At 40.5% G+C, this 20,216-nt stretch overlaps 1 protein-coding gene across 1 annotated transcript in view; it reads right to left on the reverse strand.

Moving 5' to 3' along the window:
• LOC111222823 (voltage-dependent L-type calcium channel subunit alpha-1D-like) overlaps positions 1 to 20,216 on the reverse strand; it is a 57,644-nt gene that overhangs the window by 8,070 nt on the left and 29,358 nt on the right. Inside the window, exons 10-36 of the mRNA XM_022746678.1 lie at positions 18,824 to 18,911; positions 18,455 to 18,481; positions 17,815 to 17,975; positions 17,015 to 17,240; positions 16,690 to 16,897; positions 15,925 to 16,045; positions 15,639 to 15,726; positions 15,237 to 15,431; positions 14,997 to 15,126; positions 13,389 to 13,448; positions 11,731 to 11,837; positions 11,173 to 11,260; positions 10,964 to 11,071; positions 10,795 to 10,847; positions 10,551 to 10,697; positions 10,143 to 10,344; positions 9,627 to 9,785; positions 8,798 to 8,908; positions 7,417 to 7,500; positions 2,785 to 2,817; positions 1,660 to 1,788; positions 1,500 to 1,565; positions 1,310 to 1,401; positions 1,040 to 1,199; positions 521 to 648; positions 320 to 416; positions 102 to 204 (exon numbers count right to left, since the gene is read on the reverse strand). Coding sequence (XP_022602399.1) covers positions 102 to 204; positions 320 to 416; positions 521 to 648; positions 1,040 to 1,199; positions 1,310 to 1,401; positions 1,500 to 1,565; positions 1,660 to 1,788; positions 2,785 to 2,817; positions 7,417 to 7,500; positions 8,798 to 8,908; positions 9,627 to 9,785; positions 10,143 to 10,344; positions 10,551 to 10,697; positions 10,795 to 10,847; positions 10,964 to 11,071; positions 11,173 to 11,260; positions 11,731 to 11,837; positions 13,389 to 13,448; positions 14,997 to 15,126; positions 15,237 to 15,431; positions 15,639 to 15,726; positions 15,925 to 16,045; positions 16,690 to 16,897; positions 17,015 to 17,240; positions 17,815 to 17,975; positions 18,455 to 18,481; positions 18,824 to 18,911 — 3,171 coding nt within the window. The remainder of the gene's footprint in view (positions 1 to 101; positions 205 to 319; positions 417 to 520; positions 649 to 1,039; positions 1,200 to 1,309; positions 1,402 to 1,499; positions 1,566 to 1,659; positions 1,789 to 2,784; positions 2,818 to 7,416; positions 7,501 to 8,797; positions 8,909 to 9,626; positions 9,786 to 10,142; positions 10,345 to 10,550; positions 10,698 to 10,794; positions 10,848 to 10,963; positions 11,072 to 11,172; positions 11,261 to 11,730; positions 11,838 to 13,388; positions 13,449 to 14,996; positions 15,127 to 15,236; positions 15,432 to 15,638; positions 15,727 to 15,924; positions 16,046 to 16,689; positions 16,898 to 17,014; positions 17,241 to 17,814; positions 17,976 to 18,454; positions 18,482 to 18,823; positions 18,912 to 20,216) is intronic.

Here is a 20,216-nt window from a genome sequence, read left to right on the forward strand (position 1 = left end):
AAGTAACAGAGAACAATAGGCTCAGAAAAGGCATCAGCTTAGTATTTTATGCAATTTTTAGGTAGAAATACAGTGTGATGTAATTTATGTTCAGTTCATACCTTCTGTTTTGATCTTCAGGGCCGTTCGCACCAGTGCAAACAGAGTGGCATTAAACATGACTGTGCCGTCACTGTTCAGAGGCATGTTCATGGCTACCAGCCTCTGAGAGAAGAGAGCGAATAGAGGCATTTAATATGATAGCACAGGCCAGATAAATGATCAGTTTGTCTGTGTGACCTTAGTTAATGAGATAATAGAAGACGAGAGGAGAAGAGACCTTGCAAGCCACTCTGTGAGGGCACAGTTTGCCAAAGCCGAGAGGCGGCTGAATACGACGAAGAAGGGTTACAACATCCAGATGCTTAATTCTGCCTCTGCGTGAGAGAAAATAACACAGGTGAGATGTTAACTGACACATAACTGTGCAGGATCATGAATGTGAAATATTCCCAGATACTGCAGGTAATAAAGCACATACTTGGCCTCTGGGTCGTACTCTGACCAAATTCTCTTGAATTCATCAAGGTGGTGAGGACCAAGAATGGACCAATCACGTGTCAGATAGTCAAAGTTATCCATGATGACGGCCACAAACAAATTAATAATCTGGAGAGGGACAAGAAAATGCCTGATATACATTGTATGTATGTATAAGTATGTATCGTATCAGTGTGTTTCAAATTTTTTGCAAGCCATCCAGCTCAAAATAATCTAAATTGCCTTACTGTACTTAATCATTTCAACTAAATCACAATAATTAAGTATAAGTATATTAATGTGGCATTAATATAATAATAATAATAATTTTGTCCAAATGCAAAAACATTCTGCCGTGTACCCCAACAAACAAACATGGTGAGGAAGTCAGGTTTAGTTAGACAGTACTCAGTCTGACATGAATTCTACATCTTAAAAATGCTTTGAGAAAAGCACAGAATGCAATACTAAGCAGAGTAAATAAGAAAAAACTATTATAATGAATTGAATTATTGTGTACCAAGAAGGCGCAGAGCATGTAGAAGGTGATGAAGTAAACTATTGCAAATCCACTGCCACACGTCATCTCCTCCCCGGGGTTGTAGTCCGACTCTGGGTCACACAGTTTCCCGGGCATACAGGCCAACATGATCTCCTGCCACGCCTCTCCAGTGGCACACCTTGGGAATAATCAGGCACGACAGAAACCAATAAATCACTCAACAATAGAGAGCCATTAAACTAAACACTAACATCAGTACGTGACCTCTGAGCCGGCATCCTTACACACCTGAACAGAAGCAGCACGGCCTGAGGGAAGGTCTGGAAGTTGTTGTTTCTGTTGATGTGTGTGCCGTCCACCATTGCAATCTTTCCAAACACCTGGAGTTAAAAAATATCATCCACATGAGTACAACTGCAAAATTGTAAACTTGGATAACACAGTAGAAAAATATTTTCTGTCACATTTAGTTACCAACCTGCATGCCAATGACAGCGTAGATGAAGAACAGCATGGCTATCAGAAGAGCAACATATGGCAGAGCCTTCAGGGAAAAGAGAGGATAGAAAGTAGATAAAGGTTAATAGAAGTGGCTTTAATTATTCCTTCAGTCACTGACATATTGTATTTCACTTCACCTGGAAGGATTTGATGAAAGTCCAAAGCAGGGTGCGAATGCCCTCCCCTCTGCTCAGGAGCTTGACCAGCCGCATGACTCGAAACAGACGGAAGAAGGTGATGGAGATGCGAGCGCTGTCCTCTGTGTTCTGTGGAGACAGTCCGGAGTCAGAGGAGAGCAGACCAATAATGGATGCAGTGATCACAGAGAACCTGGCTGTGCTTTATGAGATGATCAGTTCTGAACTGAGACCGCAGCACCAGATACATATGGGCTGAGAGAGCAGCACTGCATCTTTATGTCATCAAAAGAGAAAAGTGAACATAGTCTCGAATTGAATAGGTTTTCTGGTGGCAGCATATAACACATGTTCATGGTCCAGCACATACTTTATAAAGCTGTAACTTTGCACGTTGGGTCCAAATCTAATAGAAACTGAGATTAATATGAATTAAACTGAGTCTGTCAAGCAGTGCAGCTGCAGCTGATATGTTTCTGTTAGTCCGCATCCAAAGCACTGTCAGGAGCCCTGTCACTGTACAGACCTACAGGGGAGGAAGCAAGGAGGCAAGCATGCTGGAGAAAACCTTGCCATACTTGACAGGACACATCTGCACAAGCATGGCACCCTCAGTCCAGAGTCACTGCATGCGGAGTCACAGTGGGACCAACCCAAACGGGTCGGCCAGGAGGTTCACAGGTCAGAGCTGGGTGACCTGATCCCAGGGGTCATCCATGGGTCACTACCCCACACAAGGATGGTGGCAGAGACCATGTAGCAGTGTCAACAGTACAAACGTGAGGAGCGGCCCAAAACCGCTCCCACCTAACAGGACACACAGCGTCACGTTTGAGTGACACACTCTCCTTAAAAATAACTCCAAACATTTAGGAAAATCAAAATCTATTTTTTTGAGAATATATGCAAATGAATAAAACAAAAAAAAAAGAGAAAAAAACCCAGAAAAATACAGAGAATGGAAAACTTTATCATGAGAATGTAAACAAAACAGAAATAAGCAATAGATCATAGGATGCGTAGAAGACAACAGAAAAATACCAAACAAAGAAATGCAAATCTAAACATGGCATGGCCCTGACAGGGTAGGGGGGAAGGGGGCAAGGGGGGAGCGGAGCATCTTACCCCCATCTCATCCACCTGAGGAGTCTCCGTTGGCTTTAAAATCAAAGACCTGTATTAATGACTTGTACAGAGCCCGCAGGTCTCACACACATTGGGCCAAACACGTAAACATTACATTTGAAAAGTCTTTATCACACAACGCCGGCACACGTCAGTCAAGACGCAGACAGAACGAACTCACTACTCTTCTCATTGACGGGACAAAACTGTCTTGTTGTTTAACTATGACAAAGACAGACATTTATTGACAACCTATTGTACATGTATCACTGTCTATTTACACTTAATATAATGACAGACATAAAACATTATCTTAACACTTTAAAAGACCGCCACACAACAGGTTTACAGCTAAACACTCCTATGTAGGACTGAACAAGTGCATGTCAGACTGACGAACAACATGGAATTACTTAAATACACGTAGTAGCAACACGTAAGACTGGCAGACAACTTTATCACTCCCCCGGTGTAATGGTCGTTACTGATGGGATTCAATGGATTTTATGGTTGAGATGTCTTTGGACGGGCCTCAGACAATGTTAATGAGAAGTTAACTGACTGATATAACAAATGTTATGAATTCATGTCATGATTAAAGCACCGTCTGCTATTCTTACAGAGCCTCGACTCTTGCTGTAACTCATCATACAGGCTTCGGATTCAGGCAAATACACATCAACAAATGACTTGACTGGAGGAAAATCATACATTGTGTGCATAATGCATCATTAATGGCGTCCATCAAAGGAGTGGAGCACATGTAAGACGCCCACTCTCCTCTGGGTTATAATTCAACCAGTTAAACCAACTATTTTGAAATCAACAGTTTTAAGTGACAGAAACAAAAATGCTTGCTGATAAAAAAATAAAATAAAAAAGAGATATAAACATAATCAAATAATTTCATCTCTCAATTTCATCAGTCGCTCACACATATCCACACCCATACAGGTTTTATTTGCAATTCAAGTCATTAAAAGGAAATTATATCAGCAGTCTTCAGCGAGCATTTGTACACAGAGAAAGTCCAGAGGTGCAAAATAGAAACATCAATCATAGTGGTGACGGTTAGACTGTATAATGATAAATGTGATTTTTACGGCAAAAGGAAGAGCTTTTGAACTCAACACTTAAAAGAGTAATATCAGAAGGCTCAGCACCGAAAACAAAGAGATACTCCAGACAGATATGGCTTCACTCAAATCCCTCATCATGATACTTCACAAACTGTCAGTATGAGGTGCAGAATGAGCAGAAATTATAAAATGTAGAATTAGCTTGAGGAGGTTCTTTAGGTAATCCTGGCCACAGCGTTGATGGAGCATGCGTTCGGCATTGCCACGTTGCCGGGGAAGCACTGCACGCACACGCAAGACATTTGGATGATGAGGAGCCACGGGTGAATTCATAGCAATGCAGCAACTCATGCATGTCAGTAGTGCCCTGCAACAACACTGCCATAGCAGGGCGCTCTCACAGTCTGGTGCAGAAAGAGGTGAATGAACGACAGAAAGAGAGGAGAGAAAGACGAGAGAGGGAGGAGAAAACCACAGACAGAGACCAATACTGAGACAGGAAAGAAAACCAGGGAGACTGAGTCATACTGAACTGGGAAGAGAGAGGACAGGCAGAGAGGCGTAAAGAAGGAGAGAGTAGAGTTACTGTAGTGTTCATGCACCTGACTGGAGTCTACACACCTGCGCTACACAGAGCTCCATTCTGAGCTTTAAGAGCTCACTACAGGAAGACAGAACAAAACACAGAGACAATCACTCACAGAGACACAAACACAAGATCATCAAAGAACCTCAAACTCCAAACCACCACTAGTGTTATGTGCAAAAATCAGGACTACTTTCAGGTCTTTAGGATCTGCTGATGATATTCTTGGTCACAGAATCTTACCTGATAACTGTATGGTGAAAGGATGCTTAAGACTTTTCCTGAACTTTAGGACTGTAGCTGACGCTTAATCGAAGTTTTAATTCTGTAGCAGAAAAGGCTTTGATTTATATCCAGGACGCTACATGAACTGATCTGTTTTCCTCAGTTTTGATGCACAACATCAGCTGCATGTAAAGCCACAGTGGCCTACACAACTTTAAGGAAAGTTAGTGATAAAAAAAAACTCAGCTTTTATTTAGATTTCACAGAGAGATTGAGCTCTGCATATTCTATATTAAAAGAGTCCTTAATGTTGTGTAGGATGGACATTTCCAAGCTCTGAGCTCCAGGGCCATTCTGTCTGGAGGGAAGGGTCAAGGGGTATGGCAAGAGAGAGAGGTCAAACTTCACAAGGCTCTATGGAAACAACTGACCGGAGGGGAATGGAGTGGGTGGCCAAGCGCCATCTGTGAGAGGCGGACATGGAAAGGACGTTAGGGGATAAGGTGAATGGTGGATGCTTCCCAGCATGCATTTGGAGAGGTCACAGTGGCCAGGTGAGAAACTAAACAACCACACAACTCATTACTGGGATGGATAACAGCGAGCAAGCAGCAAAAATCACATAATTAAAAAGCAATGTAGATCAGACATTATATATGATTATATGGAACAACATAATATCTGATCTAGTTTGCTGTAGGACACAAACAACCACATGCAATGCAATTCACAAACAGATGTAAATGGTATGTAAACGAAAGGTGCCTCACAAGAACCACTATGAAAGCCCTTGTGAAATCAGCATCATGTCCCCAACATTCACAAAACAAACACCTATATACACACACACACACACACACACACACTTATAGCACCTTAAAGTACATACTATACACACGTTAAACACACATGCATAACAATGAATAACCTAAACACACCACCACTGTTTTAAACAAAGTTAGTGCTTGTTTATACACTCATGCAGGCACACAATTTGGAACTGAGAAAAACACTGAAAACATGAAATATAACTCCAGCAAAACAGCACTGCAGCTCAGACACGGGAGCACTCAGGAGGGGGAAGGAGGGGCCGGCCGAGCTGTGAGTCTTTGGTACACTGCACCTATAACAAGCACCATCATCACTAACTATTCCCTAGAAACTTGAAATTTGGTCTCTCAGCACTCCTGGTGTTTGTTTGTATCTGACACTTTGCCATTTTTGTTCCAGTTAATCTCAAAGCACAACACAACAGAGCACATATTTCATTTTGAGGTGTTTTTGTGCAAAGCCAAGCTATAAAGAGAGGAGCATTTTTGTAGTTAGTAAAAGTAGAGAAGTAGTCATCCACTATTTTATCGAGCCTTGACATGAATTTTGAAAGCAACTTTAATCAACACTGAAATAAGTTTTGAATTATCATGAAATCTATATTTTACTATATTGCAAAATTAGAAATATCTACTTTTGCCCAATAATGCCCATAAAACATTAGATGACTAATTTAGTTTTTAATCCATCGCACTGTAAAGGGGTCCCGAAGATAAAGTTGTTATAAACAACAGGTTACACACAAAACAACATTTTCGTTCATTGCCATACTTGCCTCTACAAGTTTCTATGGAAACAAAATGAACAAAAGTAAGAATTAGAAAACCACATCACAAATCATCCTGCTCTGAACCAAATGCACTCCTCAGAAGTGTGAGACACGCATTTTCACTGCCATGTCCAAGGGGTTAACGTCAGACATTTTGTCATGATTCCTGTAACAAACAGTTCTGCAAAACACACTGACAATAAAACATTTAGCTGAAGCAAAGTCCCACCAAGACAGACTTTCAGATTTGTTCGGTGAAGATATAGCACCAAATAACAACGAGACATAAATGAAAGTCAAACTGAAGCTTTACAGAAAAGGCCAGTGACACTTTAACAACTATGAATGCCTATCCACAAATAACAATGCTAACTTTTAGCATGCTCTGTATAGTAGCACATAGTATTTTAAAGTGTAGGCTACAATTGAACACACTAGAGAAGTGGTTCCCAAGAAGGGTTCATGGGTCACCGGATGATTAAAGAAAAAAACAGAAAAAAGATTTTGGCTACACAAAATTATGGTTATCTGTTTCTGAGTTTTTCTTTTTAATTTCCCATTTGTGTTTATAAACTACAACATGCTTTCACAAGTTTTTGCTATTGCTACATAGCCACTGTTTGTATTAACAGCTGTTAAGTCTCAGTGGAAAGCTTGTTTTTTTTGCTTCTATTTCTATCACTTCTTTTCTTCTACTGAAGTTAGCGTGATAACAAGCTATCTCTGGCCCGGTTGGTCCAATCACTGCAGCCTCCAATCCGCCCTGATGAAGTACCGCTGCTCAGAGTGTGTATTACAACCTCTCGTCTTGTAAACAAACTGATGGCTGAAGCTCTTGCCAAGACTGGTAGGTAAACAGCTGTTAATGTTGACTTTAGCTATGTAGCAATAGCAAAACTTACAAATAGCTCCTTTAAGGGCTCCTTTGAATAAAAAATAAAATGAGCGAGAAAAATAGTCATTCCTCCTCGATCTGCTCACAACTCACAGACACTGCTTCATTTTAAGGGTCCTCAATCCAAAAAGATAGGGAACCACTGTACTAAAGGACAAAAATGTTAACAAATAATACTGTTGATTGCCACGTGGCTTTCGTGTAAAGCTTCAGTTCAACTTGGAAGGCAGAAAAAAGTTATACTTACATTAACTTCAGTGATAGCAATATCGACGACGCTACCAACAACAATTAAGGCATCAAATGTGTTCCAAGCATCAGCGAAATAGTGCTGTTGATGCACAACACAACACGCAAGGGTAAAGATGGAAATGAAAGAGAGAGACCATGAAGAGAAAGAGCGGGAAACATGTGATCACGGAAGAGAAGAAAATAAGAGGAAGAGGATGAATGCGGCCGAGGTTTTAATGGAATGGCAGGGTCGGGGGAGGACACAAAGAGAGACAAAAGGAGACAAAGTGTTAAGAGAAATCAGATATCAATCAGAAATAGGAGACCTGCCATTGAAACCTAGGCCAAAGAAGAGAGAGGTCAGTGAGCAGCAAGGCCAGTTGTAGCTGAGCTTACTTACATCGATCTCACTGAGAACAATGTCTACTATGCTCCCAATCACAACCAGGGCGTCGAACACGTTCCAGGCATCCCCAAAATAGCCCTGAGTGTGGTGGAGCGAGTTGGATGTAAGATCAGGAAAAACAAAAAGTCCTTACTCTCACACTGAAATTTAAATCCACTTATGCTGGTCATTTAAAACACATGAACCCCCATGCTGGCTACTTCAGCTGGAGGTCTTATGATTATAGAGCAGTGATTTCTAACAGATTGTTGTTGAGTACTCAAGGCACACCAAATTGTTGGTAATACTAATATTACATGCAAAATCACTGCTGCCAAGAACCTGACAAACAGTATCAAGTCCACACTGCAGCCCACACTCTGTCTCTTACTAGCATCCTGTCCTTCTTCGCAACAAAGAGCTGTTGTTCAGCGGCACAGTCGAGGTGAGAACGGAAAAAAAAAAAACATTCACTGAATCTTGAGTTTTCACATCTTCACACATGCTGCTCCTTTATTAAGTATTAAAGGAATGTTTTGACATTTTGGGGAATACGCCCTTTTATGATCTTGTTAAGAGTTATATGAGAAGATCAATACCTCTCATATCTGTCAGTTAAATATGAAGATAACAAAGAGCCGGTTAGCTTATCTTAGCATAAAGACTGAGGGGAATGAGGGGAAACAGCTAACCTGGCTAGGTAACAAAATCCACCTTTGGCACTAACATGCTGTGACTTTTGCTCTATAAGCTATGCTAAGCTAACCGGCTGCATGCTGTGAAAATTCCAAATGTAACGGAAAGACATGAGAGTGATATTGATCCTCTCACTTAACTCTGCATGAACGCAAATAAGAATATTTCTCTAAATGTCAAACTATTCCATCAATAAATAAAACTACTGTATGTAACAAAAAGAATATGTGCTGTTTTTCAGTCTCTGTTTGAGTTAGTGTGCATTTGTGATCTGGTGGGAGTAGCTGAGTGTGAAGACATCTGCTCGGCTACTCACCCTGGGCTTGAAAGCGATGAGTTTGAGAACCATTTCCACAGTGAAGACAGCAGTGAAGACCATATTGAGAATGTCCATTACATAGTTAAATGTCGTTGATTGGCCATAGTGCTGCAGGAAGGAGATAAAGAGGAGTGGTTAACAGAAAATAATAAAAATCAGGAAGATGGAAAAGTAAATATGTTTGAACAAGCATTAAAAAAACGCTAATATATACTTTCTATGTACATATATTTTTATGCAATTATAACATTCTTCATAATCATTCTGTAAGTATATTTTCAGCCATCTAATTATATGCTTGTGTTGCTGCCTGCCAACGTGTCATTTGTGATGCGGCCACTGGGGGGCACCAAGTTATACATTTTTCAATTCTACATACAGTGGTAGCACAAAATGCTAATGTGATTATGGCAGTTTGGCAGGTAGAAAGGTGGGCGTTAAGTCCCTGATAACAAAATTACTATGAGAGACTAATGCATCAAAAACAGCGACCAATTTACCTTTACATATTCAGAACTTTAAAAACATTATAGAGGTAGTAATAATTGACCATACAGTATCACCTATAATGTCCACCCAGTATTATGAAATGTAAACTAAAAAACTTTTTCTCAACTTTTGCTTTAAAACTACATAAATATTAATAAACTAAGCAAACAAAATTTTATGAATATATGTATTATTTTCATTTCAATGTGTCAATCAAATTATTATATATTACTGCTATTGCTGATCTGTCGTCGTTGTCAAGCGATATCCCATTCTTTTGAACAGAGACTGAGTTGACAGAACTGGTTGGTTTCAGGGATGTAAGTTGACTTCTTACCTGTACAGCGAGGCAGAGTGTGTTGAGCATGATGAGCACAAACATGATGTACTCAAACCCAGTGGAGTTCACCACATACCAGAACTTGTACTGGTACGGGTTCTTAGGTATGTACCTCCTCAGCGGACGCGCCTTAAGAGCGTACTCCACACACTGACGCTGCACAGATATATAGAAAATTGGTTTCAATGTTGAGTTAAGAACAAACTTGATACTCTCGTCTGAATCTAACATCAATTGTCAAATGGGCCGTTTGTAAACTGAATTAACTTCTTATTGCTACGAAATTCATTCCACAGCCTTTTCTTAACAAATTACTATAAAGTCATGAGATAGGAATAAGTTAAAATTTTCCAACTAGAAAACAAATCTCAGAGCTCCACATATTATATCAGTATATGTTAAGCTCTCCTTAAGTTCTCTTTAGTTTTTGACCTAACACACACATACACACACACACACACACACACACACACACACACACACACACACACAAAACCTGCTGACGACTCTGACCTGGTTCTTGTCCAGTTCACAGTTTTTGTACTCTTTCTCTCCTTGTTCCTGAAACGTGACGATCACAAAACCTACAAAGATGTTCATCATAAAAAAAGCAATGATGATGATGTAGATGATGAAGAAGATGGAAATCTCCACACGGTAGTTGTAAATGGGGCCGAGGTTCTCCCTGTTGGAGTCGATGGCCTTGTATAGTAACCTGAGAAGATATGGAGACAAGGAGGGAGCATGTGACGCAGCCACATGGGCAACAATTTCGTTAAACACAGATATTGTCTGTGTTGTTCATTTCTCTCAGTGCACTTTAAGTACGAAATGAGTGTCACAAATAAAACTATATCTATATATATATATATATATAATTTGTAAGCTTAAACATGCGGAGGAAAAAGATTTGATTCTTACGAAGGCCAGCCTTCAAACGTGGACACAGTGAACAGAGCCATCATAGCCATGAGGACGTTGTCAAAATTGAATTCACTGTTGTGCCACAGTCGTCTGTGGATGGTTGGCTGGTTCACATCTCCATCCTTATACAGGATGTAGGTGCCCCTATGAGAAAATGACAGGTTGCACGGAGGTTAAGACCCAGGCTAGGAACGTAAGTGTAAGATATTTTCTGTGCAGGAACCAGACAAATTAAACTAACTTGCACTCTTCTGGGCTGGACTTGGCTTCATCGGTGCAGCGATAGAATTTTCCCTGTGGAGGAAAATGAAACATTTTCCCTCGAATGCTGAATATTTTAAAAATATTGACTCAATATCTCTTGTGTCATGTGCTGAATAGAGATTTCATTCAACCTCAGGGCTGCTGACCTTAAATAGCTGCACACCTATACAGGCAAACATGAACTGCAGCAGAGTGGTGACGATCATGATGTTACCGATGGTTCTGATGGCCACAAACACACACTGCACCACGTGCTGCAAGACAGAGACATAAAAATGTTTAGAGAGTGTCGCATTCCTCGTGAACAGGAGAGTCTAGGACTGTGGTTGTTAGCGACTTTGTGATGCGGCTGCACCTTCAGGCCTTTGGCTCTGTTGATGGCCCTCAGGGGCCGAAGAACACGAAGGACCCTAAGAATCTTCACCACTGAGATGGCTGAGGACCTGAACAAAGAAAACAAACATGTATAATGTCTTAAAAGCACATGTGAATGACAGAGCAGCAGTTAGGAGAATAAAGCAAGTCAACTGTTAGGTGGAGGCAGCGTTTTCAGTCTCCTTTTCCACCTCTGCATGTCTTCCTTGAATCTGTTCATTACATCCAGTCAAACATCAGAGCAGAGCAAAAACTCTGCATAGATGATTCCTTGTGTGTGAAAATTGCATCTTTTGTTTTTTAATCATTTATCAGACAAGTTTACCTTTTCTTCAGGGTTTTTTTTAGAGGAACGAGGAAAACGAACAGGATTTCTCCAAAGGGATGTTTAATTCCTACTGTAGTAGGAACTGCAGAGTTTTGTTTCTTTGGCTCCATAGTTCCTGGAACCATTTGGTCGAAAAGGGCTAAAAGTGTGCTGTCTCTTTGCTGTGTGTACAACAGTCAGGATTCAAATGCGTCTGCGTTTTTTACTCACTGAATGCCAAAGGAGACAAGGGAAACTCCCACCACCAACAGGTCAAGAAGGTTGAAGTAATTCCTGCAGAATGCGCCTTTATGGAGAAAAGCTCCGTACGTCGTCATCTGAGGAGAGGACAGAGGAAGTTAGAGGAGCAAATGAGAAAAAAAAACACACACATTTCATTCAACAAACACCACACATACACACAAATACAGAGGACACAGACACACACAGACACACACACAAACACACACACACACACACACACACACACACAAACAGTACAGTCATTTTAATAGGAAAAACATATTCTCAGCACTCACTACCTTGCAGTCAAATGCACACACGCGCACACACGTCTCCACACTCTTGTAGATCACTCTGATTCGGGGTGGCGAGCTCAGAGCAGTGAAACAGGAGGCTAAATCTACCATCGCCACCCCCACGGCCCTTAACTACATGAATGTAGTAGTAAGTCATTCATTTCACAATCTACTATGGAATGAGGCAATAAAACATGCATTTTGTTGCCATGAAGTCAGGGATATTTACTACCTGCAAGAGCTCTAGTTATAGAGATTGGAAAGTGGAAATGGCCTTACTGTCACATTCATGTGGACCGTCATCTTAAAGCACATTCCATTATGTTCTTTAATAGTTCAGAATAAGGGGAAGCAGCTCCCAATTCAAACTTCAGAGTTCAGCAAGCAGAGAAGAAAAAACCAGCCAAAATAACTCTTCTTCAAATAATAAAAGTCAAGGATTAATTTTCCAAGTGCATGTAAATGTGGAGCCCTGCAGAGTGACGGAGAGAGGAGAGTGCTAACTAAGAGCAGTCATGAATTAAGAGTCAAACAGCGGTGGTCTTGGCAGATTTTTGCCCAAGCAGCTGCAGACATAAACTCCACATTTCTATGCACTCAGTCAGGGAAAGCAGACTGAACCATGCTCAGCAGGAACATGGTTGGTTTTGCCCCCTCTTTTATGGGTAATCTGAAGAGCAGTCAGTACGAGAGGCATGGCGTTAGCTTTGACTGGAGTTGACTTTACGTCTTTGAATGCCATCCCCGGCACCCGTCCTCCCCCCTCCAAAGATGACATCAAACTCAACTTCAGCCAATGCCTTAAAAATGTCTGAACAGCCCATTGAATTTTGTTGCATTGCACCAGGGGTTGCATCATGTTTTACATATCTGCATCATGAAAATCATTTCAGCGATGACTGCCCAAATGACATGACACCCATGTGAGTATAATGTAATGTTGATGTGATGTTTCCTTCCCCCAACAGGAGTTCTTTGATTAGTGTAATTTGAACAAATCTTGCGTTTGTGTTAGTGTGTGCAAAGTAATAACTCCAATATTAGTTGTTTTATTTTTGTTTGTTTTTTTTGTTTTTTTTGCTTTTTAAAAGAGGTGCCGTGAAGAAAAAAGTAAATAAGAGAAAGGAAACAAACAAGCCAGGTTGTACTGAGTGGCAGGTGACACACAAGGAGAGAATGCAGCAAGGCTCTCGTTGTCATTTAAGGGGTTACCTTCAATATGATCTCAAATGTAAACATACTAGTGAAGACATAATCTGCATAGCCTAGGACCTGGAAGGCAACGAGACGTTTGGAGTGTTACTGGGGTGTGGTTAGTCACAGCACGGACAGGGGACACAGGGCATTTACCTTCAAAACGATCTCAACAGTAAAGATAGCCGTGAAAGCATAGTCAAAGTAACCAAGTATCTGCAAAAAGCAACGTAGATGTTTAACAAAGACAGTTCATTGTGCAGCTTCATACATTATATAAAAACAAAATGAATGAAAAAAAAAAATTAAAAAATAAAACATTTGTAGCATTTTCTGGAAAGGGATTGTTAGAGTAAACACCACGCAGTAAATTTTAATTATTTGCATAAAGTTAATTCACTACTCTTTTGCCATTTCTTATGCAGTATACTGTAGGTCATGAGTGAATGTAACCATAGTGATCACAATGCATTTAAAATCATTACAATGCACGGAAAATGAAACACAACTATCAGTGCCTCAGGGTTTATTTAGACGACCGTACTGGTGTTTTTGCCTGTTTTAGCTCATAGAATATAAAAAGCATGTTCTTAACATTACTGCCAACCGAAATGCACAGTTCCATATCTCAGCTCATTGCAGAACAGCTGGAGATTAAGTAGGTATTCATCACTGTGATTAATTAATTATATTCATTTTTTTTTTAAGCGTTGGATCCTCGGTGAGTTAATGCAGGCACCATTTGTAAAAACTCTCCATTATGGTGCATTTAAGGGCACACTGACATCTCAGATGTGTGAGTCACAAGCATTGCAGTTCATAAGCTACACTGTTAGAAAAACAGTTCCAAGAGACAAAGGGATAGTGCGCATTTGGTAGTTTCTTAGATTTAAAAGGCTGCTGTTGCCTACCTAACCCTTAAATCATGAATGTAGAAACAGACCAGCAAGAACAGGGTGACCAGACGTCACCTTTATATACAGACAGACCATATTTTTAACTATTTGTCCTGGGTGTCCTGACAGGAACAGTCTTTGTCCTGACAATTAAACTGAATGTATGTTCTGGAAAAATAACTGCAAGTAATCTTTGTGGAATGTTTTGTCAAGGACGAGATGGTGTACATGGAAAAGAAATATTTTCTCTCTCTTTATATTTCACTCTTTCTCTTTTGCCCTCTCTGTGGTGTAAAGTAGAACCACAGCAGCAAAAATTGCAGCTTTAGCCTCTCAACAGAAAACGACCCTTTGATTTATGGGCACATTGGTAGAGTTCAAACTCACAAACATGAATGCAAAAGATAAATGTGTCTTTTTCATACCAGTGACCTGATGTTATTTTTTATCTGTTGACATCCTACAGAATGTTTCTTTGTGTAATGTTTTGCTAACTGTGACGTGTACTGTATAACTTTTTAGACAGATGTAACAGCAACAGATGTAGTTGCCTTTCTCTTGCATATCAAATCTGTCTGTTAAAACACAGACATGATGGTAAGAATTCAATGAATAAACTTACATTACTGGTCAGTAGTAATGTAAAGTATGCAAGTTAAAATAAATCGGCTAAAACATGCAAAACCGTGAGTGTGGTCATTTAAAGAACCAAAGATTTATGACAAAAAGTGCACTTCAAATGCTTAATTCGCATTATTAGCGGAAAAGTGATTTATCAATAATGTCACTTCACCCACTTTTCTTTGCTTTCTTTTACACAGTCTGTTAGAAGCTTTGATGCATTTCTGTGGAAGGTCTGGAAACTTACAATATTGCGAGCCGAGAAGTTTCGGATCGGATCCTCGGCAGCGAGAGAGACGGAGCTGAGCATGATGAACACCAGGATGAGGTTGGTGAATATGTGATGATTGATGAGTTTGTGGCAAAACACGCGAAACCTGGAGGACAAAGGAAACAAAGCACAGCGGTTGACCTCAGTGTGCGACACTACCTGTTTGTATACAGGTGTGACGCGCGTGTGTGTGTGTGTGATGTCAGCGTGTCTTACGGGTTTGTGCTGCTGAAGATGAAGAAGGCACTTCCCTCTGGGATAGGAGTGATCTTCTCCTTCTTTACCAGCTCAGAGATGACTGGCCGAGGCCCCGATGGTACTTCTGGATCCTCCTCCTCCGCTGCTGTATCATCATTGTCCTCCTCCTCCTCCTTACAGTCAAGCAGACAGTGTGAAGTCGGTGTCAGCGTACTTAACATCTCAGACTGTGAAGATAAGTCACTTCATGATTCAGTGTTGGAAGGAAATTGAGAATACCTTTTCGTCTTTCTCATCATCCTTTTTGTCCCTGTAATAAACAGATTTTTTTTTTATGAATGATAGATATCTGAGCATTTAAAGCTAACATATAAAATTATATTTGTCACACAAAGACAAAGCAGGGGATCAAGTAGTCACTCTTTCTTGTCTCCTTCGTCTGTGTTGAGAGACTCTGCGTCTGCCAAGTTGTCCACAGCGATAGCCAAGAAGACATTCAGCAGGATATCTGAGCAAAGTGTTCAGTAAAGGACAACTCTCCTGTTAAAACCGCTGAGTATAACAACACAGTTAGTTAGCACTGACTGAAACAAGATTAGCCATGTCATTTATACCAGTAAAATTACTCCAGCGACAAATTAAAACCACATTCTTGCTCAGAATACTTCCCGCACAGTGCATCACAAGTAGATGAGAGAGAGGATACAGTTTCCACAGATGAAGAGGATGATGAAGTAAAAGCACACAATCATCCCAGAGGAGGAAGGGCCTCCGTACGCCATGATCCCATCATACATAACAGCGTTCCAGTCTTCTCCGGTCAGGATCTAAAATCGATCATAACACTTAATTTTACAAATCCCTGCTGAGTGTCTATAATAAACATTTATATATACTGTGCATCGATTTGAGCAAAGTTAAAATCATGAAGACTTCATCCATACAGAGAATAGTGGAGTGACTGAGTGTCCTAAAACATTTCTAAGGTCAAAATAAAATACTATACCTGACACAACATTACAAATACATAAAGGTACCGCTATTGCAGTCGTCCATTGCTTATGGTCTGACTGATACTGGATTACTGTGACCGGGATATGAAGTGGGATATTTTTACGGTTGAAAAATCAACTCGTCGCTGCTCTCTGGTGGTCAAACTATGCAATGGTGACAATGTAATTTCTAAACTACTTTAAACGTAGTTTGGCATTTCTGTGCTGCAGCTTCTTGTAACTTATCATGCAACACACACAGATGGCGATATGCCTGCCATCAGCTAATATCGGCCCATATATCAGACTGATTTATTGGTCTAGCTCTACTTCTCTTCTCTTCTCTAGCCTTCAACACACCTCATACCATAATTCATTCTAAGTCTGTGTATTTTCCACCTCATGCGTGTTATCCAGATGGGAGTGACCGTGTTGTAGAGATATATCATAATCTGAACAGGAGTTGAAGATGTAAATACCTGAAACACAGTGAGAAGAGCTTGGGGAAAGTTGTCGAAGGTACTCCTCTTGGTCTGGGTTTCGTCAAAGTTGAACTTTCCACCAAACACCTGCATGCCCAGCAGGGAGAAGATGATGATGAAGAGGAAGAGCAGCAGCAGCAGGGAAGCAATGGACTTCATGGAGTTGAGCAGAGACGCCACCAGGTTACTCAGAGACTGCCAGTGCCTGCAAAGAAAGGTCAACCAAGAGAGGAGAGGAGAGACAGGTGATTAACTGAACACCACACATACACTGTGCACAAGCACACACACACACACAAACAGAGCAAGATACGGGTCATACCGTGTGACCTTGAAGATCCTCAGCAGACGGACGCAGCGGAACACAGAGATACCGAGGGGAGACATGATTTCCAACTCGACCAGAATGGTTTCAGTGATTCCTCCACACACCACGAAGCAGTCAAAGCGGTTGAACAGTGAAACAAAATAGGCCTGTAGCCCCAGACTGTACATCTTCACCAACATTTCACACGTGAACAGGGCTAACAGCACCTTGTTGGCCACATCTGAAAGTCAGAAGATTAAAAAACACACGAATAAATGGAGAGAGGGATCAGGGGTTTAAAGTGTTGACATCTGTTTTGCTAGAAAAGATCTAAATTATTTGACAGCATAGAACTGTCAGAGCTTGTAAAACATTCAGATATAGCATGCTAAACAGATCACACAACCAAGTCTTACAGAATATTCTTTTTATTCAGTTCTCAGAGTCTAAACTCAGTGCAATAAAGATGCACAGAGATTTCAGCTGTGCCTTTTTATATTTATGTACACCCATATTGAAAAGTGTTATATTTTCCTTTAATGGAATTTAGTCTTCATCTGATTGTGGCTCATGCAAAAATACTGGAAATGTTAAAATATGTGATCATCATAATGTGTAGAATTAAGAAAACCTTAAAAAAATGAATTGTGCTTCTCTGATGAAAATCTGTGTTTCAGCTTTATGAAAAAATCCTAACTAAAGGATTGCTAAAACTAACAAAAACATAAAAAGTCAACTGTGATAATAGTAACAATGGATGCACATTTGGCCACTGTGGAATAAGACTTTCATGAGCAGCCCAGTGTTATTCATACCCTGCACTTGTGTCAGCCACAGGGGCTGGTTGTAATGCTCTGATGATATGGTGAGGGTGTTGAGGAACACCAGGATGATGACCAGCCAATAGAAAGGCACCGATTTGACAGCCAACCGGCACTTCCTGCGGCAGAACCTGTTCCAGCGGCGCCAGCGCCGACTGCAGGAAGGGAAAGCAACATTAATACAAACTACAACACTGTTATGACTCACTTTGTGATTCAGAGGAACACAGGCTCTGGTCACATAACTTGTAATGTCCAAATAATAGAATTAATACATCGCCTCAGTACTTTTTTTAAAAGAAATCACAAAAGGTTTGTTTCCATTAATAATAAGAATGCAGTGGACTAAGGGCCATGAGGGATCTGCATCTATATATTTTTTGCAAGTCATACTGTACAGTAAATGAGCTGAAAAATACTGCGTAAGGCTACTCTCTAAAAATACCATATGGTACATGCTGACTTTATAAAAGCTGCTGATTTATCAGCCACCAGAAAAGTCTCATTAAAATACAGTAAAATGAAAGCCAAGCACTTAATAAAAAATAAAAATCTGTATAATCTAATGCAGGCACAAACTTATCCTAACAGCTGTATGCAGCATGCAGAGACACAGACCTACAAATATACTGACCTGAACTTTGACTTCGAAATTTTTTGACTGAAAAGAAAAAAAGAATTTGTCAATGCAGGGTGTTTGTTGAACAATGGAAAGTTGTTAGTAGGATTGCAAGATGAAGTAAGTAAGTAAGATGTTTGCTGTAATTATTTGACCACTTCTCTTTAACTACAAATCAAAAGGTACAGAAAGAAGCACTAAAATGTATTGATGAGTGTTTGTGCTGGAAGCCTGTGATGTGAGAGACAGATGTTTTTTTTTTTTAAATCTCCGTAGCAACGGTCACACCACATGGGACAGCGATCTGATGTACTGTAATTTAATGTAATAACGGTGCTACTGTTTTTGAAGAGGTTTGTCGTGCATAGTGCTGTATCTTCTCACCACAGAGGTCCGCAGCATGGCGTCTTTTCATCTTCCCCGTTTTGGTTCTCGGTGTTCACGGACTCTGTTTCACTGGCTGGAACGCTCGCTGCAGCAGCAAATAAAACAGACACTTAAAAAAAAAAAAAATCATTTGCACATCACAGTGGCACAAGATTCTTCAGATAGAGACTGTGCAGCGCATCCCAGCGGGAAGACGTGTGGAAAGAAATAAAACGGAGACTGCCTGCATCACATCAGGCAACTCTGACTTTGAGTTTCTTCAAAAAGAATCAAAAAGATGCAAAAAAGAAGATATTGTACAAAATTTAAATCCAAGTGCATTACAACTGTTTGAAAGTGATTTTTAAAAAAGAATCTCCAAAATCTCCAAAACCACAGTGCAATTACAAAACTACCTCACGAAAAAGAAGGCGCTTAGCACTGTGGCTGTGCATCACTGTCATCATCAGTATCATTTACCAAGTGCTGAAAGGGAGCTGACATGGGACAGGCGAGTGGACAGCTGCTCTACAGGGGCTGACTGATGCAGACAATGAGGAGCGAAGGAAAGAAAGGAGCAGGGTAAAGAGGACAGAGCTCTTAAAGCTGTCTCTGAAATGCTACACTCCAAATACTGCCGGTGCTTTAGAAAGACTGTCTGTGCAGACAGATGATGATTAACTGTGTGAAACGTCTCAGTGCTTTAACTCGTATGAGGGAGCGCGGTGTGTGTGCTGCTGCTGCTTAGCTTATGTAGACGTGTTGGCTTTGATTCCTGAGTGGTCGGACAGCTCTCAGCTCTGAAAATAGTGCTGACTGCCGGAGTAGTGATCTGGGTTTAGCCCTGTTTCCTATATTCACACTGAGCCCCAGCTTTTGAAATGGGACATGGGAAGGAAACAGGGCGTGCCTGCTATCAAACACAGCTGTATTACTGCTCCATATCTGACTCACTGAACAGACACAAGATAGGCTTTTTCATTTAGAACCAGCGGACCTTTAAAAAAGGGATAAAACAGGAGGAAAAAAAGGGAGTAAACAAAAACTGAAAGGCTGTGATGCTCAAACACAAGGTTTAACACAATAGTTAAGCACATAGTGATGAGGTATTACACACACTGACACACACAGACTCACTCAGCAGGACTTTTGGGAACCTGCTGCTCATCTTTAAAATTGATATCCTAGTTTCCTGCACCATCTATTGTCCAATAACATATTTGTGAAGAACACAGCAGTGATTATAGACTGAGCGAATCTGATGTGTTTTTTTTCTAGCGCAAAAGCAGCAGTTATCATCAAATACAGTCAATTTTTATCTTTGTAAAAATAACATTCTAGAGTGTTTGTTGTAATTATTTTTCTACATGAGATCAATTTGAGCATCAAACTCTACACACATATATGTAAG

This window comes from Seriola dumerili, unplaced genomic scaffold (assembly GCF_002260705.1).
Source record: "Seriola dumerili isolate Sdu_G_001 unplaced genomic scaffold, Sdu_1.0 BDQW01000109.1, whole genome shotgun sequence".
Taxonomy (NCBI): domain Eukaryota; kingdom Metazoa; phylum Chordata; class Actinopteri; order Carangiformes; family Carangidae; genus Seriola; species Seriola dumerili.